Source organism: Ahaetulla prasina, chromosome 8, assembly GCF_028640845.1.
Source record: "Ahaetulla prasina isolate Xishuangbanna chromosome 8, ASM2864084v1, whole genome shotgun sequence".
NCBI lineage: Eukaryota > Metazoa > Chordata > Lepidosauria > Squamata > Colubridae > Ahaetulla > Ahaetulla prasina.
In genome coordinates, this window is record NC_080546.1 from 94,202,853 (window position 1) to 94,221,936 (window position 19,084).

The following is a 19,084-nucleotide window of genomic DNA, read 5'->3' on the forward strand; positions in this document are numbered from 1 at the left end:
TAGGAAAGAAATAACTCTCACGTTGACCAAAGCAAAATACTCGGCTGCTGTTTGGTCTCTACGTTTTTGGGCTTTTATACAAAGTCAGAGTTGATGAAAGTGGAGGGGGACTTCCTCCAGGAGCAAAATAAAATAAAACAAAGCCAGTGTGAAAAAGGTCAAAGAAAAGCATGTTAGAAATTCACTCTTGCCAATGATTGTGTGTGACACCTTTTAAAAATAAAATAAGAGCAAACCTACACTCCAATGTTTTGAAATCTAATTTTCTCACGACGCAAAGTACCATAACAAATGAAAAATAGTTATAACACCGTTTTATTTTTTATCACAAGTAGACTGTAACAGAAGCGTTGTCCAGATTGGCAAAAATACAATTCATCTTAGCTGTACTTTGTTTAAAACATGTGAAATGTTTACATTTGTGGAAAGAATTCTAAATTTAAATTCTAGGGATTATATAGAAATTCTTTATTTACAAAAAAAATTGTGCATTCTAGTATGGAAAAAGTCATCTGGCTCTGCGATCCTGGCTTTGTCCTCCTATTTTTCCTCCACCATTTCACACTGACAGGTGTAATTTTCTGATGCACGTGTCGGGCATCCTCATTAAACGTCTTGCTTTGTAACTGACCACTCTCTGGGTCGTCTTCCCCTCCCGTCATGGTTGCTCTGGGCAGGAAAAGGAGCTCCAAAGATGTCCCGCCCCCCCTCGGTAGCCTGGTGAAGAGGCTGGCCCCTAGTGACGCCTAGCCTCCCTCCGTCCTCCCACACAAGGAACCTGTTATCTGGCAGGATCAGCTGGGTGGAGGGTGAAGGCATTCCCAGGCGTGGAGGCTGCAACCCTGCGGCTGCCTTCCCACCAGTGCGGAAATCTAAATTCCTTTCCTAACGGAAGGAACCTGTGGGCGTGGCTGGGTGGGGGTCATGTGACTGGGTGGGCGTGGCTGTGTGACTGGGGGATCAAAAGACAGAAACTCACTAGGAATGTCCTGCTGGAGCAGGGTTGGACTAGATGACCTCCAGGTCCCTTCCAGCCCTGGATTATCCTCTGAAGCTGCATCTAGTGCCAGATTTGTAATCCTTCCTTCCTCTCCTTTTTCCTCCCTCCTTCCTTCCTTCCTTCCTTCCTTCCTTCCTTCCTTCCTTCCTTCCTCTCTCTCTCTCTCAAACGAACCCCCCACCCACCCCATTTTTTGCCTACACCCCCCATTTTTTGCTTAGCAGACTTCAGCTTTTTTACCTTTTAAAAAATGCTTTTAAAGGTTAAAAAAAAAGAGGCTCTGACAATCGCATGGCTCAGCTGGGAATTGGGGGGTGGGCAGGGATTTTTGCTACCGGTTCTCTGAACCACCCATCACCATTGCAACCGGGAGCATTTCACCCCGCTTCCCACCCATTTCCAGGGTCCTTCCAACTGGGTGGCCATGGGTCATCGCTCTCTCTCGGCCCAACCCACCTCACAGGGCGGCTGTTGTGAGGAAAATAGCAAGAGGGATGCTGCCTTAAGTTATCAAAATAATAAAGGCATAAAAATAAATGTAATAAAAGGGATGCGAATGCAGACCAAGGGATCTTCCATCGACCTGGTTAAGCTTGTTGTGTGGACGCCAGATTGTGCCCGTATTCCCAAAGAACCAGGGACTCCTCTCAATTCTCCACTCCATGAGCCCCCCCATCCCCCAGCTGTCTTTTCCAACTCGGCTCCTTTTCTGTGCTATCCTGCTTGTTGGCAGCACCCTCCTTCCCGGTTCTGTGAGCTCCTCCTCCTGCTGGGGTCTTCAGTGGTGCCTCCCCAACCATCCCGCCATCTCTGCTGCCTCCTTGTCTGGCTGGCTCCCTTCAAGGCCCCGTCAAAGGCTCCCAACCGAACTCGCTGGATGCTGGAGGTGACTTCCCGAGGAACCGTCCTAAATAAAACTTCTGCCTTGCTTTTTGAGGTGGGGACGGGGCTCTCATGAAAAACTTGGTGAAAAATCCGAATAAACATTGCTGGGAAGCTCAGAATACCCTTGATTAAACAAAAGGAGATTAAAACTTCCGTGGTGGCTCAGGCTGTAAGATAGCCTGTTATTAAAATATAGCAGCCTGCAATTACTGCAGGCTCGAATCCCACCAGGCCCAAGGTTGACTCAGCCTTCCATCCTTTATAAGGTAGGTAAAATGAGGACCCAGATTGTTGGGGGGGCAATAAGTTGACTTTGTAAAAAATATACAAATAGAATGAGACTATTGCCTTACACACTGTAAGCCGCCCTGAGTCTTCGGAGAAGGGCGGGATATAAATGTAAATAAATAAATAAAAAATCTAGAAAGCAGATACCATTAAATGCACAGAACAGAGACTCGATTCCCATGATTGGAAAATGGCAGTTGAAAGAGAGATAACTTTTGTTGAAAAGGCACAGGCCCGGTTGGGGAGCTTAGTCCGTCCTTGGTGTGGAGCGGTGGGTCTCATCTGGGGAAGGGGGGCCTGGAAACCGCCCATCTGATGGCCCAGATCCAGAGAGAGATGCGAACACGGAGCCCTCTCCCCACTCTTTTCTCCCATGGGGTTTGGGGGGAGGGGGAAATGCCCAGTGACTCTTCGCTTCTAAACAAAACTCCGGGGCCCTGTGTTGTGTTGTGTTGGCCAAGTCTGGCAGTTAGGAAGCCATGAATCTCCCAGTCCTCTTTTCCTTTCTAAAGTATGCAGAGCAATGGCCTCCTTCTCTTTCTCCTCTTTGCTGACCTTCATCCTGCCAGCTGGGGCTGTTCAGACAACCGAAACAGACAAGGGGAAAAGAAGGAGGGGATGGATCTGCTGCCCTTTCGGGGTACTAATGGAAGGAAAGGCAGAGAGCTGCAGGGAGTGGGGGGCTCTGGCGAAGGCCCCCTACCCTGAGTGGGGCCATATTGACGTGGACAGATTTTAACCAGCAGCAAAAAGCCTTAGCCTTCCCAAAAATAGGTTTGTTACAAATGTAGGAATGAGGGAGAAAGTTAGATTTGGACCAATAAAGAGAGAGAGAGAGGCCCATATCCAACCAAAAGTTTCATTTTATTTTATTTTTATTTTGTAAAAAATGACACATTCACGGTAACATTTATAAAACTCCGTGGAAATCTTCACCACACAAGAAGACACAACTTACATACTCCAAATGTGGAATACTTTGCATTCCCATAGTGTCTCTGTTGGAAGAGAGCTTTCAGTGGACTAAATAAGGATTTTTTAAAAATCAGATAAACAAGGCAGGGTGGGGATGAGGATGGAGATTTTCGAAGGAAGATGAGGGTGGAAGATGGTTGAGAATGCAAACTATTCCAAGTTTAGACGGGGAGCCAAGCCACACTCCAGAAACCATGGTCCCCTGCCCATCTCTCCCTTTTGCCAGCTTCCAATTAAACCACACACAGACACATCCAGGAAGATCACAACTTTTGCGCAGCATCCTCTAGCCTCATTCTCACAGCCAGGCAGCTGCCCAACAACCCTCCAAGCAGAGAGATTCCACTGGAGGTGACTGGCCCTTCTCTGGCCAGGACTTCCGTGACCATCCTGGAGAAGCAGCATCCCAGCAGGGTCATTGGGGGTGGGGGGCAAGAAGGGTCCATTCACTCCACCGAGGGAAGTTTGCTCCACCCCGGTAGCTCCTAAGTCCATACTTTGTCCCCTGGCCATAGAAAGAGCAACCAGCAAAGCAGGGGTGAAATGCTCCCGGTTCGGACCAGATCGCCCGATCCGGTAGCGATGGCGGCACGTGGTTCAGAGAACCGGTAGCAAAAATCCCTCTCCCCACCCCCCATAAGCCGGCTGAACCGCGCGATTATCAGAGGTTTTTTTTACTTTTAAAAGCATTTTAAAAATGCTTTTAAAAGTAAAAAAAAAAGCCTCTGATGATCGCACAGCTCAGCTGGGATCGTCAGAATCTTTTCAAAGCATTTTTTTCACAAGCTCTTCTGCTGAAGAGGCTGTAAAAAAAAGCTTTTAAAAGTAAAAAAATAAATTTGGCCACGCCCACCCAGTCACATTATCTCCCCCCAAGCCACGTCCACAGAACCAGTAGTAACAAATTTTATATTTCACCCCGTAGCAAAGTCTCTTTGCATTATATAAATATATACCGTAAAGCTAGACTGTAACTATTTACATTCTTTCCAATAAATAAATAGATCAGGGGGAAAACTATAGTTTTCTTCTTTTATTTAGTAGCTTTGGTCTCTTAAATTCCTTCATCTGAGTCTTAGCTGCCTATTCTTCATCCTCAAAATTTCACTTTTGAGTCATCTAACAACAAAACATTGCAAAAATACATTTAAGCAAATAACATCTGATTTTTTTTTATGTAATCATATCATAAAGGAGGAAATTAAATCAGTCACCAGAATTGGTTGGTCAAAAACATCTGGGGAATTAAAAATACTCTGTATTGCCTTCTTTATAAGACAAATGACTACTCCAGGGATGTCGGGGGGGGGGGCAAAGAAGTCAAAATGGCAGCTGCAGCTGTGCCATTAAAACTTTGCCCCTTTAAGATGCCCTCCGAGGTCCCAGAAGGTAGCCCAGCCATGGCCTCTTCCATGCCTCAGGCCCCACCCAGGAGCCCCCTCGATACCCCCAGGCAAGTCCTCCTGGGCAGAGAGCCAGCTGACTCCCTGGCACCCATGCCCAGCTGAAGGAGGCTTTTATGGAAGGGGCGCAAACCCCAAGGCTCCCCTCCCCATCCTTGGGTTCTCCCCAGGGAGAAGAGCAGGTCCCAAGCAGACTGGCTCCGCTTGTGTTCCCCACGTGATGCCTTTAACTTCCGCCCCCCCTTCAAGCAACCACAAGGGGATGCTTTTCAGCATGATAAGTGGTGGTGGGGGGTCCCCTGGCGCTCTCCACGCTCATCACCCAACCCTGGTCTCTTTGGGATCCCACCAACCATCACTGGGTTTTTTTGGTTTTTGTTTTGTTTTTTGTTTTTAAAGAAAAAAGTCAACTTATGCTTCTTTCTTGTCCTTATACTCAGAGGAGTGTTGCATAAAAATAAATATTTCCAAGCAAAGTGATACAAGGAATAAATTAAGTCTAGTAAATAAAAAAGTAGTTCTGATCTTAATTTCCCAAACATAGAAGAAATCCCCCATTTGACAAAAGTGGAGCAAAATGTCTCTTGCCCTTGTTAAAGTAAATTCCAGTGAGCTGCACTTCACCCTGTAGAAAACACTGCAAAACATCGGTAGGAAGGGATGGTTAACTGACGGACAGACAAGGAACTGGCCTCAAAGACATGAACGACCAACCACAAAAACGGTTTAGCCTCCATATAACATAACAAGCATTCCAGGAGCTCGGAGCCATTCCTCAGTCCTCCAGAGGTACGTGGCAGGAAGAAGGAAGGCAGGACAAACGGCCGCCTTCTTCTTGTCCTAGTGGAGCACTGAAGCCATGGCAAGAACCAGAAGTCACAGGGGACATGAAGAAACGGCAACGGGTACAAAGGGAGCGCTCCTTTCAGAGACAAGCCAGGATGGGGGTGGGGTTAGACATCTTCCTTAGGCTGAATGCTAGTTAATTCCACCACGGCGGTCTTGTTGCCAGTTGCTGGAGCAAGCCCATTCACGGTTTGCCTCTCAAACTCACTGGAGATGTCTTCAAAAGTCCTGCCTTTTGTCTCGGGGACTTTGAAGATGGTGAAGAAGAAGAAGAAAAGAAGGAAAGCTACGAAGATCAAGAAAACGTAAGGGCCACATAATTTCTGCAAGGAAGATAAGGAAAATGTTATCTTTGTTCTAAGACCACGGAAGTTCAAACCTACAGTAGCTCTGGTCTGCAAGGAAAAAGACTTGGGGCCCAGTCTAGTCCTTTATTCAACAGCCCATTTCCCACCACCAAACTGAAACCTATCATACCCTATGACACGGCCAGACTAGATTGATGGCATGCCATAAGAAGAAACACCTCATTCTCAGGGTCACCAAAGGTCATTCCAGGAGCAGGAGTCTCAAGGATAAGGACCTTCTATGGCTTGGTTCTTCACGAGGGGCAGAAGCAAGAACTTTGCTCAAGTTAATATTTATGCAACCCCTCTTCTACGGGGCTTCAACTGAGCCATGAATCGCAGGGGAGCCCACTCTTCCACTTCTCCCTCACAACAGCCGTTCTGACAACAGCAACCGGCAGTTCGTGCCTCCTTTCCTTGCCCTTTCCTTGCCCTTTCCTTCTCCTATTTCCCACCTGTGGAGACGTTTTTGATGGCAAGATCAACAAAGAAGGTCCAACGTGGAGTCCTTACCTCTGCATAGGGAAAGAGCATGCCCACCAAGAAGTTGGAGGCCCAGTTGCAGAAACCAGCCACTGCCACGGCTGCAGGACGAGGGCCCTGGCTGAAGAGTTCAGACACAATGAACCACGGGATCGGTCCAGGTCCAATTTCAAAGAGAGCCACAAAGGCAAAAGTGCCAAAAATACTGACGTAGCTGATCCAAGTCAGGATGTTCTGCAAAAACAGAAATGTAGAGTGAAGCTCTTATAATCCCAGGGAGGCATCGGTTGACCCCAACTTTTAGCATCTGTTCACCTGGGAATCAATCAACCAGGAAGCTTTCTTGGGTCAGATGGTCCAAGCAGAGACTGAACAACTCCAGATTCCTTTGGAGATGAGCAGCTCCCATGGTTCATTCTTATTTCTGGCCTTGTTTGGCCAGCAAAATATTTTAGTCAAAGAGATGGCTAACACTGGAGAAGTACCTGGAGAAATATCTCACACTTTCTACACTTTCTATCTTTCCAAAACACTTATACCGATTTGTGTTTCATCAGTTTTGGTTCAATCTAGTTGGCCACAAAGATTGGGATATATGGGAGTGTGCGTGCGTGCGGGTGTGTCATTGGGATATATGGGAGTGTGCGCGCGGGTGTGTCTATAATTCATGACCTTGATTTTGATTCCTGCACTCCTAAACCGCTTGGGAGGAAGACATCTCAAGGACTTTCTGTTCTTCTATGAACCATGTAGAAGGGAATCTCTTATCTCTAAAAGGCAGCTGTGCAAAATGGCCTTGATTATCTTATTTCTGGGCTAGATTGTACCACCTGCAACTGCGAGGAAACTTCACGAGTAGTTTTATGCATGGCAGTGGGGGGACCCCCTAACAGATGCAAGCCAGACGTGAAACTGCCATTCTGTTTCTTCAGATGTGTAACTTCAGTCCAAATTGGGAGGGGGCTACCACGAACCAAAAAGGCTGCTGCCTACCTTCAGTGCCAAGGACACGGTCATGATGGTCGCGCAGACAGCCATGCCCCCTAAGCCAACCAGGTGGAGGGTCCGACGTCCCGCCCGCTCCACAAGGAAGAGCTGCAGAATGGGAAGAGGACACATAGGATTGCAGTGAGCAGCGGAACTCTCTGCCACCGTAGGGAAAGATGCCAGAGAATGTTCAAAGAACTCCCCATGAAATGGTCAGTTGGATCCTGTTGCTGTGACCGCCGTCCTTGACTTATTTTACTGCACCCTCTGGAATCCCCTCTCAACAGACAGGTCCAAAGTGGTACCACATTTTAAAGGCAACACACATAAGCGCCTTCAGTGCTCATCTGATAGGCACCAGAATGTGGAATATCCATCCTTGAGCCCATCCCAAGTCAACATGTCTGTCACACTTGAGTGATTTAACCCCCATTTTTCTTTTTACATCCTGGCTCTCCACCAACCCCCAAAACTGCCCCTGATGTTTTCTCCTGCAAGTCCCTCCAGATTTCCAGGAGGGTCTTTCACCTCAGAGTCCCCCCCTCCCAAGTGCAGGGTGATCCCATCCTCTGTCACCACGTACCGACACTACAGTAAAGACGGTATTGACCACGCCGGCCCCGATGGTGGCGTAAACTGGCTGCTTCACTCCGGCATCTTTGAAGATCCCAGTGGAATAGTAGAACACCTAGAAGCAGGAGGAGAGCGGACGGCAGCCCTTAGAACAGGAAGGACAATTTGAGCTCTGAGCATGGCACCTGCTAGGAGGACAGGTGAGGAAGGGAGAACTCTCTTGCACCTTTGAAACCAGAAACACGAAGCCAAACAAAAGTCCCAGGGGCACCACAGGAAGATCCCAAAACCCACAATCTCACTGCGCCACTAACCCCCTGCCCCTTTTGATCCATGCAGCAGAGGGGTGGCTTCAAATGAATGGTTGCAACGGGCATCCTGGCCTTTTGGGTGCCTCTCTTATGGCTGCTCTCCTGCCTTCACGTGGACCCAGCTCCTCCGGTCTCCCGCCAGAGACGTGGCTTCCCTCTGTCCCCACAAGGAGACGACCGGCCCTCGGGGACCCACCGCGTTAATGCCCGAGAGTTGCTGCGAGAGTTGCAAGGCAATGGCGATGAGGATGGCCTGGCGGTAACTCGGGGAGCGGAAGAGTTCTGGGATGGTGACTTTCTTCTCCTGGGACATCTTGGCGCTCTCCTCTTTCATCTCCTGGATGTCGCTGGACACATCCTGGACGCCACGCAGGCTCTGGAGCACTGAGGGGAGAAGGACACGGGCCGAGTCAGACATGTGGCCGCCTGACTTTGGACAGCTCCAATCGGTTTTGTGCCCAATTTATTTCTCGAAAGGATTCTTCTTGACAGAGCTACTCATGCTGCCCAGGTAAGGCAGCAAAGAGAAAAACAGAAGGCCCCTTCACCAGCCCTGGAGATGACTGACGGCTAATAGTCCATCTTCCTTGGCTGGGAAGGAGAGGCTTCTGCACACACATGGACTTTTGTGCTGTGCAACGTTCCAGCGTGCCAAAACCTGATCCGCAGAACAAACAAAGGATTGTGTCTGCCGGTTCAGAAGAGGGGAGCAAGGAAGGCGGAGATCCACCTTTGGAAACCACAGAGAGCCCTCCTGTCAGGAGCCATCCGAGATCTGGACGGAGCGGCTGTGAAGACTCAGTTGCCCTTCTCTCAACAAAGAGGAAAGGACAGCCGGGTTTTGAAGTCTGCTGTGCCCTTCCCAGGAACCCTCTTCTTAGCGGGTATTGTTTTACCAAAGTCTTCATTTTTACTGAACCTTTTGCTTTTGGGATTAGCACCTGCCTGGCAAAAGGTTTTGCTAAAACAGGCGTGCCTCTGCGCTGCTCTGCAGGGCGGCTGCACAAGGAGTACCTCTGATGGCCTTCTCTTCCTCCATCTTGTTGATCAGCAGGAAACGGGGGCTCTCGGGACAGAAGGGGAGGGTCACCAGCTGCAGGAGGGCTGGGAGGATGGTGAACCCCAGCAAGACCGGCCAGAGTTCTTCTGTCCCCAGGATGACATCCAGGCCAAAGATCTGCAGAGGGGGGCGAGAAAAGAGAAGGCCGAAGGTCAGGCCCCGTCCCCAAAGACCGAAATGTGAGGAGGGAGCCAGCCGGGCAGGATTTCCTCTGGGGAACGTCTTTCTTAGGGCTGCTGATGCTCAAGGGGTCCTTAGCCAGACCCAGAAGGTCCGTGGGGAAGTCTCTTCCCTTGCCCCAGATCCCATGGTCCTGATTCAGCTGAGGAATTCTCTCCTCCCCCTGAAAGGCAAAGGCCGTGATCCGCCCGCCCGCCCGCCTGCCTGATGAGGGCTAGCTCACCTGGGCCACCAGGATGCCCACCACGATGCCCAGCTGGTTCAGGGTGCCAAAAGCCCCCCGCAAGGCAGTTGGGGAGACTTCACTGATGTACATGGGCACCAAGCCAGTGCAAAAGCCACAAAAGACCCCGACGATGAACCGCCCGATGATCAACATCTCCACTGCCCCGGCCAGCTTGCAGAAGCCCATCAAGATGCCAGCCATGATGGCCAGAACGTTCACCAGCAGCATGGAATTTCTCCTGCAGAAGAAGGGGGGGAAATGTGTGTGTGTGTGAGAGAGAGAAAACTGAAGGAAGAACTGAAGAGAAGGGCAGAGAAGAGAGAGAAAGAGATCTCTGGGGCTCCAGCACAGCATTCGAATTCAGGCAGCAGCTGCTTCTCAGGGCTTCACCCTCATCCAATGTCTGGGACAGCCATGCTCTGCCGTTCATGGCAAGGAGGCACCCACCGGAGACTCTTGGCATTGGCGCCTGGAGCTTAAAGTCCTGGTCTTGTAGAGACGGCCCTTGGAGGGAGCGACCACAGGCACTTCCCTTGTGGCGGGACTCAACCAGTGGTGGAATTCAATTTTTTTTTACTACTGAGTCTGTGGGGGTGGCTTGGTGGGCATGGTGTGGCTTGGTGGATGTGGCAGGGGAAGAATACTGCAAAATCTCCATTCCCACCCCACTCCAGGGGAAGGATACTGCAAAATCCCCATTCCCTCCCCATTCCTGGGGGAAGGATATTGCAAAATCTCCATTCCCACCCCACTCTGGGGCCAGCCAGAGGTGGTATTTGCTGGTTCTCCCAACTGCTCAAAATTTCTGCTACCGGTTCTCCAGAACCTGTCAGAACCTGCTGGATTTCACCCCTGCGCTCAACCCCCAGTAGCTTAATCTCAAGGCCCCTTTTGGACTGGGGGCCCTCACCCGCTTCCTCTCTCACGCCCCTCCTATGCCATTCTTCACCTACCTGCCAAATCGGTTGACAAGAAACCCGACAGAGAAAGAGCCAATCATGCCTCCGACTGAGAAAATGGCCACTGAAAGGGACCACAGAGCGGTCAGGAGTCCCTCTGAGATGTAGTCTCCCGTCCGCTTCAGTGATGTGTCATTGAAAAAGCCCTTGATGATCTGCAAGGACAGAAATGGAAGCTCAGAGTTTCTGAACCAGAAGGAGAGAGCAAAATGTGGGGAAGTTGAGAACGCGCACTGTCAAATCACAAGGACGGCCAGGAAAGGAGGAAAACAACCAATCCAGGAGATCTCACAATCTCCCCTGATCAAGGAAGATGTCAAAAAGATCCCTGCAGAGGAGGAGCTCCTGCCCAAGCCAAGGGTCCTCCTGCTAACCTCCTGAAGGTGTGGCCTTCCAGAAAAGCAAGCCCATTATTAGGCCTGCGGTTGTATTCACCCAACTTCACCCAGAGGGTGATTGGCTGCTGGCCATCCAACGTTCACAATACTCCTCTTCCAAAGATCAATGCGACATCAGGGGCAAACGGTGGTGGCACAGAGAAGGAGGCAAGTCCTTCGTAGTATCTACTTGAATAGCAACATTCCTTGCCAATATAAATGTCCTTGGACTGAAATGGTGCACTTGGGATATTTTATGGCTAAGTTGGGACCAAATTATCTCTCAAAATATCCAGCAGAATCACTTTTTCAAGAAGCCCTTTGTGCTCTTCATTCCATTATATTAATGGATTCTCATTTTGGATAAACTGAACAATAAAAACAACAAAATCAGAGTCATACTTTCTGCAGCTTTGAGGAAAACCTCCAAAATGATCATTTTTGGAGAAGAACTGGTATAAAAGAAAAGATAATCAGACTTTAGAGTTCCAAGGATTAAATGAATATGTGCAAGCAGAAGACAACAATAAAGGCATCCAAGATGTGAAAAATCAGGACATTACTTAAGTAGATCCTGGCTGGGTAACTTCAATGTTCATACAAATCAGTTTTTTCTCAATCATCATGAAAAACTGCTTACGCTCTCATGTTACAAGTGTGCTTGTATTTCATCCAACATCACAGGAATATCAAATGCTTCTCCGATACCCACCAGGTTTATTCCATGAAACATGGGCTGGTAGATCTAAAAAGTTATGTTTTATTAATTGTAACTCTTTAAATGTACCCACAGTGTTAAATTGTTAACAGGGATGTAAAAGGCTTTCTTCCTAAAAAGGGAATTGGGGCTTTGTTAAAATGGGGGAAAGTCCCTCTGCGGCCACGAGAAGTTCCCTTCCCACCCTGGCCTAGATCCAGCAGCTGGTTTCAGGGTAGTGCACACACAGACACACGAGTCTGAGCTGCAGAGGACAGCCGAGTAAGGGATCCTCTGTGTGGACACCAGGGGGCAGCAGGAGACCAGCCCAGAGACCGGCGGGTGAGCCAGGGAAGGAGAGGAGCCCGTCTAGCCGTTATCCTGTCTCGCCCCCCACCCCCACCCCCGCCTCCAGTGAGCATAGATGTCGGATGCGACACATGAGTCATCCTTACGAGGAGTGAGACCCACGCATTTCCTCCTCAATTCTTGTCGTTTTCATTAAGAGGCCTAATTCAGAGACAAATTATCTTGGAATTCCCCGAGTCATTTTCCTTCCCATATTTTGGCCACAGAGTGCAAAAGATGATAGCTGAAAAGGCTGGCAGGATGAAGGAGCTGGAGAGATTAAGCCTCCCTGACGCTTGTCCTTGGTCCTTCCAGCCTTCTGTGACTCAGCAAATTCCTCTCCTGCTCCTCTCCTCCCCTGCCGCCTCCACAGACCCTCCAGCCAAGGATGTTTCACAGCTGTCCCTGCCTGGCCACGCTGGGCATGGACGTCCAGCCCACCTGGGTGGCAAAGAGCTGGGGTGGTGTCGTCCTTTCTGGGAATGTCCTTGGGAGACAAGAGGGAGAGCCAGAGATGGGACAATGGTTTGCCAAGATGCCTCGGCCCACAGAGCCCCCTAGCTGGCCAGAGGTTTAAAGGAGAGGTTTAAAAGAGACGAATATTTTCAGCCTTGTGAGGTTCTGTTAATGGAACCTTACCATAAAAATAGAACTACGTAGGACTCCTGGCTGTGTTTCTTGTCTGGGCTACCTCACAGGGCTAACGGGGTCTTTCCAAAGACCTAGAATCCCAGAGATCAATTTAATCTCAGCTGAAGGTGAAGATCCCAAGATCTTCTCCATTCCCCACTTAAGCTGCTGATCCATCTCCTTTGGGGATGGATCCTTCTCAAATTTTTCCTTCATTTAGATCCTGAATAAAGGGGGTTATTTACAAAAAAAGTGGAGCTAGTGACCCTAATTAAAAATGCTCAACCATGCAAGTTGTCCAAAAATGTGCTGACTTGGCAAAGTTCTCCAAAGGAGACAGTGACCCTCCTAACCCAGAAGGCCAGCAGCCCCTGAGGAGACCTGAAGGAGACTCCTGGCCTCGGTTCTTCCCATCACCACTCTGTCCCTCCCCAAATACCTGCACATTCTCCCTCCCCAAGGGAGGGTCAGCTGAGACAGCCCCATTGGCCCAAGATCCCCCCAGGAGCCCTGCAGGGGGGTTCTACCCAGTGGTGGGATTCAAGTGATTTAACCACCGGTTCTCTGCCCGAATGATTTCTTCCAACAACCAGTTCACCAAACTGCTAAGAAAATTAACAACCGGTTCTCCCGAAGTGGTGCAAAATGGCTGAATCCCACTACTGGCTCTACCCACAACCACGCTGGCACGCTGCAGAAACAACCCACAACGAGATGTGGGAGGGAGGCCGGGTCCCCATGGAAAAAGGAAAGGCTGCTGCGGCTTCTATAGCGGGAGATGCAGATAGCAGCAGAAGGGAGCATCTCGAGGTCTGAAACCAGAAGATGGAGATGGGGGTGCTACAACACCCCATTTCCCTGTCTCAAGGCCTCCTCGGCTGCCTGGGGATAAGCCCCTCTCTGGCCGGTCCTTCCCGAGCTGACTGGAGGGAGGGGAGCCCAGCTGTTGAGAAACAGCTGCCAGAGTCAGGCAACTGCATCCAGGCCATTGGCCACAGCAGGGCCTGCACTGGGTGGGCGGCAGGTGCCTGAAAGGTCGACCCTTCCTCAGAAAGGCCCCATGGGAGAGGATTCTCTCCCTCTGAGCTCAGCCATTCAGCCATTCAGCCATTCAGCCATTCAGCCATTCAGGCGGCCTGGCCTGTTACTCAGCCCAGAAGTTGAGTCAGCTTGGCTTTCAGGGCTGGGAAGGGAAATGCCGGACCAGCCTCCCTCCTGCCCCCATCTCCACCTCTGAGCCGGCCTCGATGGACTGAGGAAGGGCAGCATCTAGCCTCAATTCTCTTTCCCCAGGAGAGGCTCCCTCTGCTTCCACGAAAGCACGAGAGGCTCCGTGTCACCTTTTCCGAAAAACAACACAGCAGTGAGGAGCTCTACACTCTCTTGCAAAACTAGAGGTTCTCTTCCCTCTCCTTAATCTCAGATGCCACCGAGTTCCCATCAATGGGACCCTGACCAATTCCAGGACGGTCCCCCTCCTTCTCTGGCTCTGCCCCAATTCCTCCCCATCTTTGCTGCTAGAGCAAATTCTCTGAGAGCAGAAAACCCACTGGAAAGCCCCCAACCCCACCCAAAGCCTCGTCTCCCCTCTTACCTCCTCAGGAGCATTGATGACTCCAGTGTTGTACCCAAACTGGAGGGATCCGATCGCTGCCACAGACACAGCAGCGAGAAGCGAACAGGTTATCTTCTTCTGAAAAGACAGCACGGTTACAGTTCGCATTTCCCCCAAAGGCAAACAGCATCGCAGTTCTTAAAAAGGATTCTTAAAAAGGGAAAGCCCATTTGTTCACCATTCATTGGAGGTGTGGGGAGCCAGCCGGAACCCCTGGCAACTGCCTTGACCGTCCCTACACTTTCCTTGGCTTCAGACTTCAGAGGGTCTGCCTTGCCTGCTTCTTCCTAGGGCTGGAGTGGGGGAGCAGCCTGGGGCCGCCCAGTTGGCTTCCTGCCTCAGGCTGGGTCCCCTGGCTCCTGGCCTAAACCCCCAGACCCCATTCAGTGCAGCTTTGGGGCAACATCTTATTCTGAGGGTGGCTAAAAGGCTTCAGGCCAGCTTCACTCTCTGCCTCTTGCCAAACATTTACAGATGCCCAAAGCGCCAAGGCCCTTTCCCCAGGTTGGACCCCACAACCAAATCCTAAGGTAAAGCCCCTTACGCTATCTCATCCCCAAAACACCCCACTCCTTATCCCAAGAGTCCACGTTCCCATAGCAACAAGGAAAATGAAAAGGCAGGTGGGAAATCATTAGATCCAATTCCTCCCCACCCACCCCCACCACAAGCATCCCCCAGCCTTGCCTGACTCCTGGATCCCTTTTGGGCCAGAGGGAGCCAAGAGATGTGGGAGGCCCAGATTTCAAGCTACCAATGAAAAGAAAATTGGGTTTCTGCAATAGGTAACTATTACCTTGCACTTCCAAAATTAGGGAGTGTATGTAATAATTTTATTAACTATTACAATTAAAAATATAAAATGAATAGAAACTGAAAGAAACATAATTTTAAAAAGTGCAATAATTAAAAATAAAATAGAATTATTAAAAATATAGATAAAAATAAACCATTTCCTCCTTCAATTCAAAAAAGTATAAAGAATTATAAGTAACTTTTCACCTTTTGTTAAAATATACCAGACGATGCCTTCTTTTCCTCATTTTTTAAGTTACCAGAGTAAAAAATGTATCTACTTTAACCTTGATCAAATAAACCAACTTTAAATTCCTTCTTTTTAACAATCTTAATCTTTAATCCCTTCAGATGATGTTTTAGAGCTTGACTTCATTTTTTCTTTGGTCCTTCTCTCAAAAGTCTTCAAAATTTTAACAAGTCTGTTTTGTAAATCCAGTGTAAAATAATTATACTGGTCACTCAGTTTATATATACCTTTTAAGTATTGAGACATCAACTGGTTTCATTTATGTATCCAGTGTAGGATTTTTCCATATAAGAATCATATGGAAATCTCATGTCATTTTAAAGTCCACTTCAGGTCAGTCTTGTTTGGTAAAACCTGGGCCTCTTGCATGACATCTTTTAAAGATAGCCTATAATGGCAGCCTCTTTTGAAGTTAGCTTCCGGGTCCACTGTTCAAAAGCATCTTTCAGTATGTCCAATGTTAAAGTTTTCTGCTCCATTCTATATTAAGTCAGAGTTAAGTATTGCTCTCCTTTAATTGTACTCTTTAGTTCTTTCTGGTTCCCTCTGGTCCCATTCTATCTTTTTTTTAAAAGAATTTATAACAGCATTTTTCCACAAAAAGTAATCATATAATTAATTTCAAATTTTTTCAAATATATCTGGACTATTTAATCAATTTGCAACTTTCTAAAATTTGCAACTTTTTAATGACCCTTTTGCTCTTTATTCCACAAAAAATATCTTTAAACTTGTATTTAAAACTTATTTCACTAAAGATTGAAAGAAATTGAGCTAGTATTGTAAGAACTTGTTTCTGAATGGTCCCAAAATCTAAAATCAAAAACTAAAAATACCAAGCAATTTCCAAAAGTGATTAGAAAAGGATGTTACAAATCCAGTGCCCTTTTGAAGGCAGCAAATTGAGCAAGCCACCTCTTTCCTCATCTCCCAGAGTTTCAAATTCACTGCAGATTGCTGTTTCCTCTTTAGGAGCCACTGTCTGGAGCACTTGTGGGTGATCCCAAGTCGTCTCCTGGTCCACAGAGGACTCTTTGCTCCCAGTTAAGTTTTGTTCAGTTTGCTATCTCTTCCCCATTTTTGTTTGCATTTTAACTGTTTTACTGGCCTGGTTTGCTTTTTAATTTTTGTGATGCTAAAAGATATCAGAAAGAGGTAGAGATCCTGTTCTTCCACGGTTGCACAAATAGATTAAAAGGGACATGTATGTTGGGAAGGGATTTAGTGCCCACTTTCTTGATTGAGGTTGTGTCTTAAACCTCCAACAAATGTTCAGCTAAGGCTTCTTAGCACCCCTCCCAGCTATCACTCTTAAATACTCTACAATCACCCAACAGCCCAAGATTGGTATGCAAGTTACCTAAAGACTGATGGTGAAGGGCTAAAAAGGCACCCTAAGCCTCACCCAACAGCACCCCTGGCTACAGAGCTACAAACAATGTCGCACTTCCAAGGTCCGAAGGACTTAAGGCAACTGCAATGAGATGGGACGATGCCATTTGACCACTCCTGTGTAGGTGCTGAGAGTCAAAGATGGCTTGGTGACAGTGAAGGGAGCTGGATGGCTTTGCAGACCAGCCTTTCAGCTACGGGACTACCCAGGCTTTGAGCTGTGGTGCTTGGCCCCTCTGGGCTTCCAGCTGCAATTCCTTTCCACAAACTACGTGACTTTCTGTCTCTGAAATCCTGTGGCGGTCTGAAGGGCAGGTGCTTGATGCTCCCTCCTTCGCTTCTGGTTTTCTTGCACTGGAAGCCATTTCCTAGCAGAAAAAACCCTGTTGCAACCCTTCTGCCTGCCACCCCCAACTGAGGGTGGGTCCTGTTGCAGGCCAGTATCCTTTGCAGCCACAATGTACAGATGGGGGGAGGGAAGAGGCAGCAAAATGGCAGGAAATTTGCAAGAGAGCTGTTCACGCCCTCCTTTTCCCTTCGCAGGTGCTGGCATTTACAAAGACATGCATGGGGTTGGGTGGATCTTGCTCCCCTTGGAAGAGGGGTTGTTCCCTTCCACCTCGATGACCTTGACACCTGCTGAGGGTATTCGGTAAGACTTCGGATGGGGGGCAGCCCTAGCCCAGCCCGCCTCTGTTCCCGGAAGACTTCCGGAGCTCCAAACTAGTCGGGCTTCGATCTCTCTCCCCCCCTCTGCCCCCCTCTCTCACACACACGTTGGTTCTCCTCCGAACGGACCCCCTGTAAAGCAGCCGGCTGAGGTAGCCAGAGACAGTCCGGACAGAGTCCTCGCTACTGCAGCCGTGGCGACTTTACACCCAACGCATCTGGAGAAGCGACGCCCCGTCCCTCCGCCCGGCTTCCCAGGCGGGATTTTGAAGCCCACCCCCACTTCGCCCGGGTCAGAGGCCGATCCCCCCTTCTCGCGAACGGCCCCTTTCCCTGCCGGGTGGCCCCAGCGCTCTTGGCCTTTCGCCGCAGCCTGCGCCCGCCAAACCAGGCAGCCCAAGTCCCGCGCCTCTTTTTCCGCCAAGGCCCTCGGGGGCCCCAACCGCCACGCGACGCCCCAGCGCTGACCTTGCCCTGCTCCGTTGGGACGGCCGCCTCCATCCCGCGTCCGTCTGTCGCTCCGTCGGAAGGGCTGCTGCAGATGCGCCGACTCTACGCCCGCCCAGATGCCGCCCACGCGCCTGCCTGCTGCTTCTTCTTCTTCTTCTTCTGCCGCCGCCGCCGCCGCCGCCGCCGCCGCCGCCGCCTTTATAGTTGCTGGATCCTGCAGGGCGGGGGGCCCGTCGGGAGATAGGCGCGGCTGCCTCGCCCCCCGATGACGAGAGCGGGGCGGGCGGTTGGGCCACGAGACGGGCGGAGGTGGCTGCGGGGCTCCCAGCCTTCCCGCGCCGCGCCGCGCCGGCCGGCGGGCCGGCCGGCTGGGCAGAAGAGCCTCTCCGTGCAGCGGCAGGCAGCGCCCGCCCCCTCATCTCGTCCTGAGCCGAACCGGGTGGGGGGACTCAGCAGACCCCACCCGGCTGTGAACCAGCCCCGCAGCCCCTGCGAAGCCGGAGAAGCGACCTCCAGCTCCTTCCTCAGGTGCCAAGGCTCGGAAGCTGAGAGGAGAAGCGGCCCAGACTGGTTGTGGTCCCCGGCGGCCCTCGTCCCCGGCCTTAGCCCGTGCGGAAAGCCGCTTGGCCACAGGGAGCCCGGAGGAGGGAGCAAAGCGGGGCCACACCCGGCAGGGTCTGGTTGCTGCCTGGCACGGTCGAGGCTTCCGCGGGGCTTCCCCGCTTTGCTTTGGTTCTGCCCGTTTCTGCGTGGGGGACTGGCGGGGCTCCTTCCTCCCAGGAAGCTAAGCCACCGAGTGGCGGCAGCCGCTGAGCAAAACCTTGTGGGCTTCCTGGGTTCCGGGCCGGCAGCTTACGAGTGCGACGTGCCGCCTTGCGAGGTGCCCTCCTCCCCTCGCCACTCCTGGCCTGCGAGTGGAAAGATTCGGTTCAGCATCACCACCACACGTCGCACTGCCTTGCTCAGTTGCCATGGCAACCAGCCTGGCATCCAAAGAAAGAAGCCGGTGACAGCAGCGGCTCCTTGTCACTGGGCATGACGGGCTTAGACCTTTGGTGGGAGAAAGTGCCTGGCGTTAGGCTGGCACCTCTCTGGGTAACTGCACCCAAAGGCGATGAGGGTCTTGGTGGGCTCTCTGGGACATTCAAACAGAGCCAGCTCTCTGGGCTGGAGCTTGTCCAGAAGAGACTTCTGGTTGGGGTATACAGAATTTTACAGAAATATCTAAGGAATATCCAAGGGATGCGAAGAAAGCAATTGGTCTGTACGAGGGATAAAGTCTTTAGCTCTGTCCGACCAACCGTCCCAGATATTCTACTCAAGTTCTACCAGGATTTC

At 50.2% G+C, this 19,084-nt stretch overlaps 1 protein-coding gene across 2 annotated transcripts; it reads right to left on the minus strand.

The window, feature by feature from the left end:
* Positions 1-75: 75 nt before the first annotated feature.
* On the minus strand, positions 76-17,936 carry LOC131203408 (solute carrier family 2, facilitated glucose transporter member 3-like). 2 transcript variants are annotated; one of them, XM_058193587.1, is made up of 10 exons: positions 17,765-17,936; positions 14,170-14,265; positions 10,518-10,678; positions 9,562-9,802; positions 9,113-9,275; positions 8,295-8,482; positions 7,798-7,902; positions 7,221-7,322; positions 6,258-6,461; positions 76-5,720 (listed from the first exon to the last, which is right to left on the minus strand). In XM_058193587.1, exons 1-10 carry the CDS (start codon positions 17,795-17,797, stop codon positions 5,505-5,507), a joined length of 1,509 nt encoding a protein of 502 aa, XP_058049570.1. In that variant the 5' UTR covers positions 17,798-17,936; the 3' UTR covers positions 76-5,504. The 2 variants fall into 2 exon arrangements, with proteins under 2 accessions (XP_058049570.1, XP_058049569.1); XM_058193586.1 differs by having other exon boundaries at positions 14,170-14,268.
* Positions 17,937-19,084: the final 1,148 nt, after the last annotated feature.

Bases quoted from the DNA above. Each gene is read 5' to 3' on its own strand.
- LOC131203408 (XM_058193586.1), bottom strand. From the start codon at position 17,797: ATGGAGGCGGCCGTCCCAACGGAGCAGGGCAAG. The intron at 8,483-9,112 runs GTACTCCTTGTG...TTCTCCCCTCAG, and splicing joins GGAAGAGAAGGCCATCAGAG to TGCTCCAGAGCCTGCGTGGC. The intron at 5,721-6,257 runs GTAAGGACTCCA...TCTTCCTTGCAG, and splicing joins TGCTCTTTCCCTATGCAGAG to AAATTATGTGGCCCTTACGT.